Source organism: Salarias fasciatus, chromosome 5 (genome assembly GCF_902148845.1).
Source record: "Salarias fasciatus chromosome 5, fSalaFa1.1, whole genome shotgun sequence".
NCBI lineage: Eukaryota > Metazoa > Chordata > Actinopteri > Blenniiformes > Blenniidae > Salarias > Salarias fasciatus.
In genome coordinates, this window is record NC_043749.1 from 26687427 (window position 1) to 26703956 (window position 16530).

The 16530-nt window shown below is 43.2% G+C and overlaps 1 protein-coding gene across 1 annotated transcript in view; it reads right to left on the bottom strand.

Moving 5' to 3' along the window:
* iars1 (isoleucyl-tRNA synthetase 1) overlaps nt 1-16530 on the bottom strand; it is a 57663-nt gene that overhangs the window by 14207 nt on the left and 26926 nt on the right. Inside the window, exons 14-23 of the mRNA XM_030091990.1 lie at nt 13348-13474; nt 10789-10862; nt 9087-9281; nt 8770-8856; nt 7909-7992; nt 5579-5723; nt 4233-4353; nt 3383-3474; nt 2779-2856; nt 2109-2230 (exon numbers count right to left, since the gene is read on the bottom strand). Coding sequence (XP_029947850.1) covers nt 2109-2230; nt 2779-2856; nt 3383-3474; nt 4233-4353; nt 5579-5723; nt 7909-7992; nt 8770-8856; nt 9087-9281; nt 10789-10862; nt 13348-13474 — 1125 coding nt within the window. The remainder of the gene's footprint in view (nt 1-2108; nt 2231-2778; nt 2857-3382; nt 3475-4232; nt 4354-5578; nt 5724-7908; nt 7993-8769; nt 8857-9086; nt 9282-10788; nt 10863-13347; nt 13475-16530) is intronic.

The following is a 16530-nucleotide window of genomic DNA, read 5'->3' on the forward strand; positions in this document are numbered from 1 at the left end:
ATTGAGGAGCGGCTGCTCCCGGGGCCTGATTGGTGGCTGACCTTTGGGAGGAGGGTGAAGTCGTCCCGTTTGGACAGCAGGAAGGACACGCAGCTAATAAAGCAGCCACACTCTGGGCTGCATCAGCAACAGGGGAGATTATACAAACCATTACGCACACTCCTGATGCTAACCCAAATGGACATTTAATCATGTCTCAACTTTTTTTTTTTTTGTATCGCAATGAATGATGCAATTAAGCTTGAGTAATTTGAAATATTTTTCAGGGATTGCAAAAGTGATCAGCCATCAAACAAAATGCTGGCCAAAAGAGAAAAGCACCATCTGGAATATTAATTGGCCATTTCCTAAATGACGCTTAAGGATTCCACAAAAAATAATCAACAATTTGAAAAAAAAAAAACAAAAAAAAAAAACAGAAGGTGTCTTAAAATGTTTGCACCAGCAGTCTAAATCAGAAACAAAAAGCCATGGATTGTATTTGACAACCAGAGCATGTCATCAGCCACCATCGCCAGGAATGTGAAACCTATAACAATGATTGAAATGGAAATGAAGACCATTTCCTGAATTACATTCAAGAGGCGGCTGATAGAGTAAGAACAATGAGGAGGGAGAAACACAGAGCAGACAGCAGAGAGGAAGATGAAGGCGAGGAACAGCAGGGATTAAGAGACAGAGCGGTTCAGGGGAAAAGAAATTTAAAAAAAAAAAAGGAGAAAAGAGGCAGTTGTGAAGTCAGAGATCCCAAAGCTGCTGCGGACTCTCCAGCTTCAAAAGCGTCTACTCGGAGGAGTTGAGAGTGTTACGATTGGGGTAAGGCGAGGCCTTGCACTCCGGCTGAACCTGATCGGGCTCCAGATAAGAGGTGGAGATCCTGTGAGGAAATAAGCCGCTCAAGCCGGGGCTGCTGTGTCTGCTGCAGGGCGCAAAGTGGCAAGACTGGTCACTTCAAGCTGCAAGCTGAAGTCTCTTGGTAGAAAACCAATGTCAAAAAAACCCACATTTATTAGATGGAGGCTGATTTTGAGAGCTGCGAGTCAGTCTCGTTGCATGCACACTTCAAATCTGATTACTGTCTGATGTCTGGGGTTTTCAGGTCAGTCATGTGGTCATGAAAACAGCATAACGTGTATATTTCAGACGAGAAGTCAGAAGAATAGCCAAAAAATGGATGAACAGACACTTCTGGAGAGATGCGGTGGAGTTCAAGTTAAATTGAATGATAACCAATCTCACACTAATGCCATGTTCACCAAAACCGCAAGTAGTTCCAGCTTTACGTTTGTGTGCAAAAGCAATTCAGTAATGGAGTGAATTATGAAAACCAGCATTGTTTATTCGCCGCCCTTCCCAAGTGCTTGTAAACCTGTCGGGTCTGACTATCAAAATGATCTGATTACTTACAGTTATCACATTTTTAAAATCCTGTACACAGGCTCGTAACAACCAATAGCTGCCAATAATGTCATATAACAGTAAAAATTTTTTACAACTAAGATAGAGAGAGAGGTGCAGGGTGTGTTTTGTCAACAGATTAATATAATGGCTATCACATCCACGACACCTATTGCTTTATAAGCAAACTGCACGAAACTGGCAAAAAAGGGTTTCATTTTCTGTATTTTAACATTGAAGACTGCACTCAATACATTTTGAAAGGATTTTTTTATGCCACTCCATTATCAATCACTTCCTGTTACGATTGAATGTTTTGTAGTCTTTGGAAAAGACACTTTTAGCTCTAATTTGCAGACTGAATCGGCCATTCGCTGTTCGCGTTGCTCTTTTTGGGTCTACACCTTCAAGTGACTGCCCTCTTTGGAACGGCAACAGCTCAGTAATCCATTTTGCTTCCCCGCTATGTTCAAATTTTGGCTGCATGTGTTGCTAAGGTACTAAATGGTTATTTCATTGGAGCTCTGCTTGCTAAAAATAGCAGCAGATGACGCCGATGAGAGAACCCAGAGTGAATTCAGACAGTAAAGTAGCGAGCGGAGCACGTGCGCTGAAAATCTCCAAAAGGCTGAGCCGAGCCGAGAGGAGGCGCCCGTCGTATCGGAGAGACACGACAGACGCTGCAGGTCCACCGACTGTCCTCTCCCCACCTGACTTGAGGCAGCATGAGGTAGTGGATGCTGCTGGTGTCCTTCTCTTCCAGAGACGCGGGGTCAACCAGGTGACGCAGATTCTGGTACATCATCTCGGTAATGAAGGGTGTGAAGGGAGCCTGAAGGGACAGAGCGGGGAGGAAAAAAGGAAACAAACATAAGAGGAAATAAAAAGGGAGGATAATTATCAAATGCTCGGCGCTGTGGTTCATTTACATTTATTCGATTTAAAAGTCTTTAAGCCAGAACTGCATATTTTTTAATCTTTTCCTGCAGTTTTTTTCCCTCTTAAATGCAACAAAAGTTCAAACAGAGTTATGCCATTGTGGGGTTTTACTTCTAATGCGATTCTCTTCCATTTATTTCAACCGCAACCAATTAATTTTAATAGCTCACATCTGATCCGTATTGATCTGGGTTGGGCTCACTGGCTCGGAGCCTCACACGTAAATGTATTAATTCTGTTATAAATAAAAACTCCTATTGCTGATAATGCATTATTCATTATGCAGGCACACAAACACATCTCTCCCAAACCACTGTCACATCTTTGTTTCTTACAAACACTAAATCTTAAAAAAAAAAAAAAAAAAAAAAGATAAAACCTCAACATAAGAAATTTTCCCCACAATCTCTTTCTCACACACGCACAAACCCAGTGACTCACCATCAGCCTGCACATGGAGAACAGAACACTGAAGAGGGTTTCCAGCGCCCACAGGCAGTCCTCAGTGCCACTCTCACCCTGCAAAGTACACACACACGCACAAACACACACACACGCACACACGCACAAACACACACACCTCATTACTACTTATCTCTCCATGGATCAGCAAAAACAGAAAAATATGCATAGAAATTTCCAAATACCAACCGAGAGCAACATAAACCGATAGAGGACACTAAGCAAGATAAAAATAATGGAGAATCCTGACAATCAATGACCGTTTCCAGGACAATGTTTCAACTGAACGTATCATATTTGCATTTTAATGTCAGAAAAGCTTTGAGTTTACACTGAAAACAGTGGAATTAGTATGTTGAGCCACTAGTGGGTGCTATTGGCTGCTTTTGTACAACTACTTGTCAAATTGTTTTTGGCAAGTTCCACCTTTGGAATCGGTTTTCACAAACTTGCACAATAAGTTGCATATTAGTGGGTTTATGCAATGTTGTCATGTAAACACAAAAAACGTAACCAAAAATGTAAAATGTAACCTAAACGTGTAAGTTTGATGTTTTTCCAATCAGACGAGCTGCGATCTCACCTTTAAGCGTCTTCGGTTGGTCCTGACGTACCAGTTGGTGAGCATGTCCACAAACTTGACCAGGCGAGGTACGACAGTGTAGAGTCTGTACGCTGCGACCGCAGAATACACAACGTCCAGTCAGTATTTCACAAATGAAATGCATGTTACAATATATTTTGAGCCGCACAGGGTTCTTTGTAATGGCCAACAGTGACTAGTGTTGTGGAAACATATCGTCATGGACCAAATGCAAGAAACACGCCAGTTTGTTTTACATTCAGCTCCCAGTTTCATGCCGAGTTCTGCTTATCAACAGCACTGAGCCTCAGAAAGCAGAGGAACGTGCTGGACCCACACACACCGGACTGAGCCGGTCACGCGTCACGAGATTTAGAAAACATACCGGGGGAATAACGGGAGCTGGACGTTGTTTCTAACAAGCCGTTCAAAGGCTTTAAAATGCTGCATTCGAAATGGTTTGGACGGCAGCGAGGAGCCGGAGCGTGACGCGACGACTGCCGCAGACGGCGAGGGAGACGGGATCCGCGCCAACATTAGGCCCGGGATATGAATGTATACAGAAACTGGTCTCATTTGGTTTATATATTCTAAGCAGTGGTGTGGTGGGGAAGTCAGTATACTGTCTATTTTTGCCTTCTTTTAAAGCAGCCCAGAAATTCCTCTTTTTTTTTTTTGTTTTGTTTTTTTTTAAAGTAAGTTAAAACTAAAGTCACAAACCCAAACGTTTTCATGCTAAAGAGCCGGTTCAGGGGTTCGGTACATCTGCCTTAGTGGGAGAGAGCTGGAGTGAGTTTCTGAGCAGCGAGTGTGACATGAAGTGATGGAAACAGTGACGTCTCTGTCTCACCATCCATCTCAGCCTTGAAGAACTGGATGAGCGACTGCGTGAAGGACTGAATCCACTTGTCCATGATGTTGTCACTCTGCTTCGCAGTGCTTTCATTGTACAAGAACTGAATGTCCTCCTCCTAACGTGGATACACACAACAGGCACACACAAAAATGCAGTCAGAAAAGAAACACTTCTTCAAATTCAACATCTTACTCTTTTCTATTTCATCTGACGCCTCCAAAAACAAAGCTTATTACAGTTTCTGCAAAGAAAAAGAGAAACCAGGTAAACCAGTGGTATCCATATTGATATCATCTAAATTTGAATTTAAGGCAATTTCACAGATTTTTGAATGTTTTTAGTTTATGAGGAGGTGACCTAAAGGCTTCTCATAAAAAAGTGCAGAATTTCATCTGGGGGGAAAAAAAGGCCTGAAATTGGTCAAAATCCTTAGAAGTGCAGGATTCATTTGAAGTGTAGAGCATGTGTTTAGAACCGTTAGTGTTTAACGAGTGATTCTTTGATCAAAAAACTATAAAAGCGCCTCTGGTTCTTGACCTTGGGAGTGGGCGGCCTCGCCAAGTCTCCAGTTCAAGCTTCAATGACTTGCTGATGTAAACCATAAAGGTCCCGATATTTGGCGTCTGTCCAGACGGCCCATGAATTTTATCTGCCTCTTTGTTTGGCTCCTGCTCTTTCTATTCAGTCAGCTCCACGCTGCAAACTTTGAACCACTAGAGCTCTGAAAATGAGGCTCTTGACAGAAACATTAGCGTCACGACTGGTAATCTCAACGCGCCAACCTCGTTGCAGCAACAATGAATGGAAATGTGCGCGCATTCGCATTTTTCTTAGTCAGTTTTCTGGAAATGAAGTTACATTTGGCCGCTGACAGGCCTGCATCTGCAGGTCCGGACCGCTGCTGCTACTCCTGCACAGGTTGGCAGGTGTGAGACTGAGCATGAACAATAACTCAGGAGCTGTCCTTCGAGGTGAATCTGCAGCTCGCTAAGGAAACATTCTCATTTATTTTTTAGATTTACTTGTGCAGGCAGCAGCTCGGTGGGCCTGTGCCATAACCTGCCACTCAATGTTCTTTATCCTAATGCGTAACGCACACACAAATAAAAGGCAATCCAATCATCCAGTGTGCAGGATCAAAGTTTGCAGTGCTTGATGTTAACTAATGACACGTTTACAACAGCGGAGACTCTGCAGCAATTATGTCTACTCAATGAACATTATTAAAGGGACAAGATTAGGAGAAATGGCTCCATGATGAAACTGTGTTAGGACGACCGCATAAATAACAGAGGAAGACATCAGCAGTGATTTTGATGTTCTGTTCTTGGGAAACATACCTTCTGTAACCTCTGCACGTTCTGCACCAGGAAGCGATAGGCGTTGTACCACGGCAAGAAGACGTCCTTCAGCACGTCTCGCACTCCTTCCTCCTTGAAACGCAGGTTCTCCGCTCTCACGACAGGAGAGTTGATGAGGTACAGCCTGCAGAGGCACAGAGAAGAGTTAATGATCACGAAAGGCTGAGGGCATAAACCTGGGATGAACAACTTCCCTCTTTGTGAGCAACACAAACATGTGACTGACCTCTCTATTGGGTCAAAGTGTGGCTCAGCATGTAGAAAAGGCTATTATTTATTATTTACATTCGCTATTACCTTGTAGTAATTTAAATTGGTTTCTGGTTCACATTAAGTTAATAACCGCTTGCTAACACCATTATCTGTCGGCTAACGGGCCACAAACAGGAGGACGGGCTGCCTGTGCCTGGCATACCGTGGATAAACATGGAGATAAAGGAGGAGAAATCAGCGAGGCTGATGGATTTACAGACAAAACAGAGTTACAAGTTGAGACAACGCTGAAGGAACAGAGGTCAGGTTTTATGAAACCAAGCTAAATCATTAAACAAGGTCAATAAGTATCTGCAGAATTACTTTACTTTGTCTGTCGACATGATTGGAAATCAAATATTTACCTCAGTTCTCATTATTCGTAAAAAGTTACGTTCTGTGAGCGAAGTGAGTCCTTCATTCAATCATTCATTTTCTGCCGCTGCTCCCTTTCGGGGTCGCGGGTGGCTGGAAGTGAAGTGAGTTCTTAAATATTAGAAATATCCATCATATGGATGATGAGAGTCTACGTGCGCGTCCAGACAACTTATCTTCTATCTCACTTGATCCAATTCAGGGTGAAGAAAGAACAAAGATACTGTAAACTGGCATCATTAAAAGAAAAAGAAAAAAACTAAACAGTGGTAAATCAGTTGTGTTTTTTTTTTTTGCGTTTTAATTGTAGCTCATTGTGGTTTGGATGTGAAAGCCCTCTGAAACGCCTCATTGAGTTCCACTTTGTAAGAAGGAAGAAGGAAAACCACATAGTTGTGTACAAATGTTTCTATTCGTCCCCGAAGGCCCAAAGCAGCTTTTGACATTCACTGTTCATGCAGATGATAAAACCCAAACGAGAAAAATCCGTCTGAAACTTGGAAAGTTGCCATTAAAAACAAGACAAAATGTGAAGTGATTCTATTGTCTTACAGAGAACAAACAGCCGATACTTTCAATCTGGAGACGCAGCGATTTCAGCATTAGTTAACGTTCTTGCGTCACAGTGAGGAGACTGTTTAGCTTAGAGGACGGGAGTCAAACACATTTTAATTCTCATCTTGAGCTGGACAGGTGGAAAACTTTAATAGCCTTTAAATTTACACTTTAAAAATTTTTCTTTGTAGTGAGGCATGAACATTTCTTGATTTTTATAAAACCAAACAGTTACAGCAACATCACGCATCAGTTACACTCTAGAACTTGAGCTTCCCCCCTCAATCTAAAGACATGCTTGTTAGGTTTTCTGAACTGCTTGATGCGAGTGATATTTTCTCTCAGTTCTTTTTGTGTTGACTTGGAGATGCACTCTGCTCTTTACCCAGTGTTGGCTGCAACACACTCCAACTCCAAAAGTTTAAAAAAATCTGGTATAAAAGATAAATACATGGGTGGCTGGATTAAAAAAAAAAATCTCAATATTCACATAACAAATCCTAACAGTCTTTCATGAGCAGAGCGATGGCTCGTAAAGGTTTTCTGATTCGGAGAGCATAAAGGCCTGATGCAACTTCACGCAACAGGACATGAATAATTTTTATCGCAGCAATGCTGAGATACATTTGAACTAAAATGCAGAATAGACACGACGATCGAAGATGAAGACAGTCAGCTGTCAGTTGTCTACAAAACAACGACACTCAGGATTTCACTCGCTCCACTTTCTATTTGACAGTTTTTGCTTCAAAATTCAACGTACACAAAGTTTAAAGCCAGAAAATAGAAACCAGGGGATTTGAGTAGAAATAGATTGTCCCCTTTTTCTCTTTATCCCAGCGGCGCACTCTTCATGAGCGTATATGTGAGCATATGGTGCAACTGCATAGTGGTTTATTCATCAGGCCATATGGCTTTAGCACTCTCACTGCTCAGGGCAAAGGAGAGACTGAGTAAATAAAGGACACGTGCATGCATGTGCATGTATGCGTGCACGCACTGTATACAGGACTGGGACGCTTCCTTTTTAATTGTAGATAGTGATTCAGTTGATAACATAAGGTGAGTTTCGCACACGAGCACGTCAGACACACACACGCTCGCTCCCGTTCAAGCTCGGAGCTGACCTGAGGGCATCGGCGCCATAGTTCTGCACGATCAGCGTCGGGTCCGGGTAGTTCTTCTTGCGCTTGCTCATCTTCTGTCCATCGCTGCGGGAAGGAGACAAGCAAAGGCATTAACACACACACACACACAAGCGTGCGTGCGTGCACAAGCATGCATGTTGGAAAACGTCCACTTGGTATTCAAATTAGTGGAGCCCTTCCAGGTCAGCAGGCCTGTGAGCGCAGAGCTGCATTCAGACCCCGCGGCTGAGGACAAGCAGCTCTGCGGTGGAGCCGCTCCGAGGGCCAAAACATTACAGCACGCATTAAACACTGATTAGCAGGAAGATTAGGAGGAGCTGAGTGAGCAGGTGAGTACAGGGGAAGAAAACTTCAGCAAAAAGAGGAGAAACAAACTTGATCAACTGCAAAGAGGAGGGGGGGAAAAAAACCATCAAAAGGTGGCAGGTTTGGCAGAAATCGGCACCTTCAATGCATGAAATTGAAAAATACAGTTACAAGGATTCCAACTGCGATCCTCCTGAGCCACAAACCTCCATTCTTTCCAGGCATATGTGTTCAATCATTACTTTGAGCAGGAGAACTGGAGTTTATTTGTGAAACAATCTCACAAACACCATCCTGCAGTCATAAATACTCCTTTGTGTACAATTCTGAAGCAGAAAACGGTCCCGCGCGCACTAACAAATGGGCCTCTTCGTCCTGAAACTGCACGTTTGTGCTTCATCCCCATCTTCAACAGGACTGAAAGGACCTGAGGCTGACAGGGTTGGAAAGTGTGTGATGTTTTCTCTGGATTTCTTTGACAATTCTAGTTTTTAGGAAGAGGAGAAGAGCGGCTTCTCCGGCCAATAAACCGACCTGGCGAGCACCAGTCCGTTCACGATGACATTCTTGAAGGGCGGCTTGCCGAACAGCGCCGTGGAGAGGACCAGCAGGGTGTAGAACCTGCAGAGAGACGACACACAGCGGCGGATTAACGACGGGGCTGGAAGACTGAAAGGATATAACTTCAGTTTCAAGTGATATTTCATAGTTTTTAATCTTTAAGGAAGACATCACACTGTCTTCATTCTACTGATTCATGCTCTTATCTCATCCTTTCCCCTTATGGACTCAGTGTACAGAGTCTCGGTTTGTCGCCCTTTCATCCATCCACTCCATCTTCCCCTCTTTACCATCCTCTGGTCTGGTCGATGCCCTCGGCGATGAAATCTGCCGGGAAGGTGTCCTCGAACTCCTTCCTGTTTTCAAAGGGGTAGTGAACCTGGGCGTAGGGCATGCTGCCGCTCTCGAACCAGCAGTCGAACACCTCGGTGACCCTCCGCAGCACGCCCTTACCGCACCGAGACGGGATTGTCAGGTTGTCGATGCTGCGGAGGCAGCGAGAGAGAAGGAGAGAAACAAACTGGTGAGAAAAGTGGGAAAATCAAATCTTTATTTGAGGCTTTATTGGTGTTGTGGGGGGACCTCTCCGGCATTTGGGCCGCCGTCCAGAACTTTATAATCTTTCAGTGCTGAAAATAAGTTTTCAGAGGAGGAACAGTGTCGTGTTGAGCTGACACCCACTGAGCTCGGGTTATTGCTTCGGGTTACGAGTGTCAGACACGAGGATATGGAAAAATTTACTATATTTACCGAGTTGCTCAGAAGCAGTTTTGGAAGCAAATCAGTGTTGCTGCAGAGAAGTGAGAAAACCCGAGAACGCTCGTAACTACAATGTGTTCAAGTGAGCCAATTGGCAAATAAATAAAAGAAATACTGTAAATCTCTGCATTGGAGATCCTTTCATAGGGAACTTCAATATAACCACAGAACAAAATACCCACAGCAAGGTGAGAGATTTAGTTTTGCAGCCTGAAATTTTGCACTCTGCTTCTCTTAAGAGGCCTGTTGGAGGCAAAATGAATGAGGAGTGTTCAGCAGGACTTTTCCCCCAAAAGAAGTGAACGGCTGAGTGCATTTTGAGTAGTTTAATGAGTCATTTTTGCAGGTTGTTATGCAAAAGATTTATCCACAATGTTAGAACATGCTGGCAGAGCCATTACCTTTAGAGCCTTCCTCTTCAGAACTTATCATTTCTACTGACTACAGCCTGCCAACTGCAAGTGATACAACTTTTCTATCTCGTCAAGAACTTTATTACTTTTTTTTCCTCAATCTGTTAACCAATCAAATAGTACAGGTTATGGGGAAAATAAACAAATCAATGTGTCATTTACATAGACTGCGATCAGATCAATGGGATAAAGTCAATCCAATCAGATAAAAGTGTTTACATTACACAATTTTAATCAGATTGGGATTTAATGAGATTGCTCGTGGTCTATGTAACCACAGCTACTGACAAAACAATATAATGAAGCTTAATCGGTCAACTCAGCCCTCGTTTGTTTGTGCAACTTAGACGAAGCAGTGCTGAATGCCTTCCACCAATTCAGCCATGCGTCTCTTATGTAACATCTTCATTAATCTAACAAATGTGGAATTTGCAGGAAACGTATTTCTTTTCTAAAATGCTCAAGACGAAGTGTAAAAACCAAATGCAGGAGAAATCAACCTCTTCCTCGTGCATCAATTAAAGATGGCCAGCTCCATGGAAGTGATTAAAGGCAATTAGGTGATGAAAGGCGGAAGAGTAACGTGATCTGTGTCCCGCGGCGGCCGTCTGGTTCAGGCCGGCGGCTCACATTAAGATGAAACCAGCGTGGATTTAAAGTGAAACCCGTGCGCCGGCGCGCATACGGGGCCAGACGGTATATCAAAAATGTATCACAACGTGTCGACTCCTGTAACACAAACAGGCCGCGAAGCGGAGGGCATCCCGCCGTCACGTTCGGCTGGGCGGACGCTAATCTGGGCGGCCGATCGGTGACTCACCTTTCCCGATGCAGATCAGTTACTTTGACTCCGCTCAGCTCCTCCAGCTCCGCCATGGACCCCACACACACCACCTGGCAGCAAACACACACAAACACAGGACGCCTTGAGTCAACAGTCACATTCAGAGGTTCACACGAGCGTTCACTTCTTCCAGTTCCACAGATGTCACGGAGAATCATTTATTTCTCACAACATATCTTCTTATGATGAGGATGAATGTTTTTGGCATCGTCAGCAGCAGACGGCAAAAGTTCTGGTCTGAAGAAACAAGTGGTTCCATGCATTTCCACACACTGGTTTCACAGCCATTTAGAGTCCAACAAAACTCTAACGAAGGTTAAAGACGCTTTTAAAAGGTTTTTTGTGGCAGCAGAGCTAAACCATGATTTTTACGACTGCACTTGAGGACATTAAGTTTTTTACTTTTAATGGGTAAAGTGGCTGAATCGGTACTTTCACTCTCGTAAACAAAGCAAGGAGTTTTGATACATTTGCATTTCCGTTGTGCTTTCTGTTAAAATCGTTCAGGCCTGCAACAACATTTGCATCATTTAGCATTCATACTGCGCTGTAGTCTGCATGCTTCTGTCTTTCAACTTGAATACGAAATAATTTCTCCTTTACCAATGTGTAAATGTCTGCAGCAGGTTTCTGAAGCAAAGTGAAGCCTGCGCACGTGATGCTTCTGCCATTAAAATTGGAAAAACATTAGCTTTGAGAAAAAAAAACCCCCTAATAATGTCCATAGTTCTTTTTTCTTGACTGTACACCTTGTTTGAAAGGGGGCTTTGAAACAGATGTCCCAGCTTCATCTGATTCAACATATTTCAATATTTAATGGGGGGAAAAGAATATTGAAAGTGGAGGTGAGGCGTCGTTTAATAATAAAACAGCATTTTCAGCAGCAAACTGCACTGGCTACTGTAGAGCAGCAGTGAGAGTTACACACCCCCACCAGCTCGAGCCGATCCTCAGAGCTCATATTCATGAGGAGAGGTGATGCTGTGTTGGTGCAGAGAAGACGCAACGTGGAGCTTTTCCTATTGAACGCAGATGGTGAACGTCCTCGAGTGCAGAGTGACTCATTCGACATTTGACTGTGTTACAGGAAGAGAAAATAAAGGTTTCTGAGGCGAAAAATACTCCATATTTCTCCCATCAAACGTTTGGCACCGATCTAGAAGAGAAATGAGCGAGATGAAACCGAATGAGGTTGAGAGGTTCAGATTTATCCCAACATTAGACACAATGCTCAGAAGGAGGCTCACTTCTCTAGCCTTCCAAAGAATGGCAAAGTGTGCTATCTGGCCTCCTTGGAGAGTTAACCTGTAGGCTGTGCTCTAGTTTCACCACACGCCAGGTAACATGGCCCAGATACAGCCCCGGTACGCCACCGCCATTTACAAAACAAAGACACAGCAAATCAAACGTGCACACGGAGCCGAGGAAAGATCGAGAGACGGAGCACAAATAAGAAGAAACACAGACAGATGCTCGCTTCGCGGCTTCGGCTTTGGGTGCGCGGATCGTCACTGAGGGGAATGTGAGGGAGGCACCAGGGAGTGCAAGTGTTCTGGAAACAGTCACAATGCTATTTCCAGCAAGCAGGTCGCTGGCTGTCCCTCTTTCTGCTCCAGGACCAAAGCTTCATTTTTCCTAACGCTCAAACAACCCAATTCTGACATCTCTGCTCAGTTCAGCCTGCTGCACACAGTCAGCCCGTCTGGCAACAAACACCCAGAACAAAATGGACATTCACGGTTTGGCTCATTTTCCCACTTTCTGAATTCATTCCTCCCCCTCTATTCAACTCTCATTTTTCACCCATCTCATGCCGTTCACTTCCTAATTTCATCCGCTGGATAATTTACCCCCCGCCTCCTTTATTTTCTGTCTTCTTTCCTTTCACCCCAACAGCTGTTTGTCTCATGGACCTTTGAAGTTGTCTTAATCGGTGTGAAGGAGGGACACACACACACACACACACACACACACACACACACACACACACACACACACACGAGTTTATTTGTGGTTAACATTAATGAATCATTCATGTGTTGAGTTTATGGGCGCACTCTATAATGGCGCCTGAGGGGAGCCGGCCGGCTGCAGTACGGAGTCACGCTACACTTCCTGGTTTGACACCACGGCCACCTCACTCTGCCATGTCGAGAAGTCTCTCCTACACAAGCCTCCGCACAAACGCAGCGCGGCCAGATATGCTAAATTACGCCGGTGTCAAAAAGAGGTCAGCAAGACTTTTTTCTTTTATTTTTTTTTTTTCCCTCCACACGGCGGATTTATGAGAAGCTGGATTTCTGTGCTGTTGCAGCAGAGCAATCTTCTTTCTGGAAAGACACAAAACAGCCTCAAAAAAAAAAAAAAAAGTTTCTATGACAAATAGAAAAAAGTGAGTTACAGAGTTCAACTTTTCAGCAGCGTCTTCTTTAGCTTAGCCTGGAATGAACTGAAAATGCAACCATCACACAACAAACAGTCTCAGACCGCGACACCAACAACAACTGCAGATTGCCGTGTTTGCGTTTTGCTCACCTCCTCGAAGTCGTCGCTGACCCAGAGGGGGATCGGCGTCCCCCAGTAGCGGTTCCTGGAAACGGCCCAGTCGCGAGCGTCTCTCAGCCAGTTCCCGAAACGCTTCTCACGAACAAACTCTGGAACCCTGCGGACACAGACGATGTGATTCATATTCATAATAAAACCAGAGAAAACTTTTTCGCTTTAAATTGACGTTAAGTGGAAAAATGGCCTAATAAAGATGAAGCAGCCTCCGTCTACTTTGTGCTCCATTAGAATCCAGATCATTTATCACGTCTCAGTCTTCATAACGAGATGAGGGTTTGCCACAGGTTTCAAGATACTGGTCAAAGAAAACAATGCAAACTCATCCAAAATAAAACAACAGTCGCAGTCACTGGGTGGGAGTTAGAGCAACAGTCCTTCGGGCAGACGAGCGACCGAGTTTCACCGGCAGCCTCAACGCTGCACACAGCTCTGCTCTGCCCAGCGGCGACCGGAGCTCACATCAGCACTTAATCCCAGTGGCTAATATTTGAGTTTACTTCTGGTCACAGAAACAAACTTTAGTACTTCCTTACTGCTAATTCCCAGTAATCCACACAACTCTGTAATTGTGTTGGTTCGTTATGAATGAATAAGCATTTCTGGTGAGGTGAAACTTCTGACACATCGAGAGTCCAGGTGACTCTGTGACATAGTGAGATACTTTTATGCTTGTATAAATAATATATTGTTATATTGTCAAAAAGCAACAGTTTCCTGCTTCATATCCTCTCATGTTTGTGTCTGTGGGATTGCAAACGCAAACATTCTTGGACGATGAAACTGAGAGAATACTTAATATTACAGTGCAAATATTATGGTACATGCCATATTTTTGTTTTAATATTACCCTACTACATCTGGTTCATGTATTGTCTCCATAATTGAGATTTTTTTCTCCATGTTCCCACTTGCTGCACCTTTTTAGAATGAATTTAAGTTGCTGTTATAATGCTGTATGTTCAGGCGAGTTACATTATTTTGAGAGCCCATTATTTCCTCAGGAACCATTCACTGACATGGATCATTGGAAAACGATAGGTGGAGAAATCGACCTGGGTTTTACTGCAGGGATCATTAAAAATCAAAACCTTACTAAATAAAAATGAGAATTACATTGGCAAGAAAAGTATGTGGAAAGTCAGAACTTTTAAGAACCAGTATCGACACAACAGGCTAAAGCCGCCAGGAAGATCAATGGAGAAGAAATTAATCAATCGATTAACCTGACAGCCAAATAAAATTTACCTTCATAAGGAAAAATAATCACAAACTTGCATGCAAACATACATGACTCACTTCAAAGAAATAAAGCCAAAGGAGGAAATCACGAATGTACTGTCTCTCTGGTGTCGAGTATCTGTATAAGCAGTCATCATTGTGAACATATTAAAGTTGAGTTTTTTTTTGCACCCACTCTTATTTTGTGTCACAGTATTTGACGAAACCTCCTATATGCCGTATAAAATGCTTTTCTCTGTTTCAGAACTGGAAATTTCGCGTCCAGTTTGCACTTTTTCTTCTTTAGCCGACTTGTGAAACTCTAAAATTGCTGTATTTTGATTTTTCTCACCAGAGATTTTATTGATCATATCCTCTAATAGAGTTGTCTTGTTTTCAGCCATCTCCCTGGTCGTAGCCATAAAAAGAAACTTGAAATGCTCCCAGTGTAGAGCTCAACAGCAAAGGTTAAGATCCTCTGCGAGGCATCTTTTTTCCTCCTTTGTAGCTCCTCTCTGTTCACTTTTCCACTCCTGCCTGGTATTTCGAGCTTTAATCCTTTATCTCACAATCTCTTCCTCTCATTTTTTTCCCGTCCCAGTGTCTTGCCGTGCCAAGTTATGTTGCTCTGGAGAACCGTGAAAGGACGGGGGGTATAAATCGTCGTCGAGATCCACGCGCTAAGCAAAGACTTCATCAATTCCCATTTGTAGGAGGCATTTCTATTTAGGCCCCTAATATATCAATTTAATGATTTTTTTGCCCCCTCCTTCTACTGCAGCTCTTCACCAGCTTTCCTCCCACGTAACCTCCTCCTCTCTGTTGATGCTAAATGTAGAATTTAAAGAGTGCGTTCGGGTGCTGGGGACACACAGAACATTTACCATGAGCAGGTTCCCGTTTTAGGTCGAAGACCGCTGGGACACGTTCAAGCTCACGACAAAGGGACGAACTCCAGAGGGAACCGGGCGCGCACGACGGGGGAAACGGTAATGAAGGCAGAAAAATCAGGGTGAAATGGAGCGATAGCGAAAGACAGACCATGTTCAAGGACAAAGTGTAATGGATCAAACGAGTCTGTAACCAGACAGATCAGGCTTTCACTCGTCTACCTGTTGAGGTGTAAACTGAAGATCAGTGGTTTCAGCTACTGCAAAAAGTAAAAAAAAAAAAAAACATAAGATAAAAAAACTAGCACTGAAGGCTGCGTAATATATCGCAAGTTTATGGTTATTGGGATATCAATATGGTCAATATAGATATTGCGAAATGTGACTGAATTGCGATGAATTGCATTGTGCATTCACACTCTGTACATTTAAAGCGGCAGAATTTTAATAATGGAAAAAAAACAATACGAATGAATATGAAAAAGTTGCAATATTAAGAAATAAAACATATTTAAATTCAAGCTGCATGTGTACATGGAACAGGGAATAAAAACTAGATAAAAAGAACAGCTGATGGAAATTAGAGACAAGAGAAAGAGCACTGCTATTTGGAAAAACCACATATTACTATTGTATATTAAAATCGCTACACCTCGTGGTGCGGTCCAGGGGAACTGCAGCAATACGATGAAAACACACTGCTTTAGGAGAAACATGAAGAGTACACCTCCAGGGAACACTACACCACTGCTTTTATCATATCGTTATGGCGTTATTCATGTTCCTGTGCTATAATGCAGCTCCAGAGCAAACGCTCATGAGGAGGAGCATTATGCATAAAGCAGTTGACATGGGTGATCACAGCTCATCCAGCAATAATCAAAATACCACCACTTCCTGTTTACACTTCAGAGATAAAAATTAAATCTGTCCTTCAAATTGAAACTTGATTTAAATGTGGTTTTACAATCTCAGCAGCATATTTTGTGATCTTCATCTCCTCACTGTGAGGAAACGAGTGTTAGATGCTAAAAGCTATCAGCCC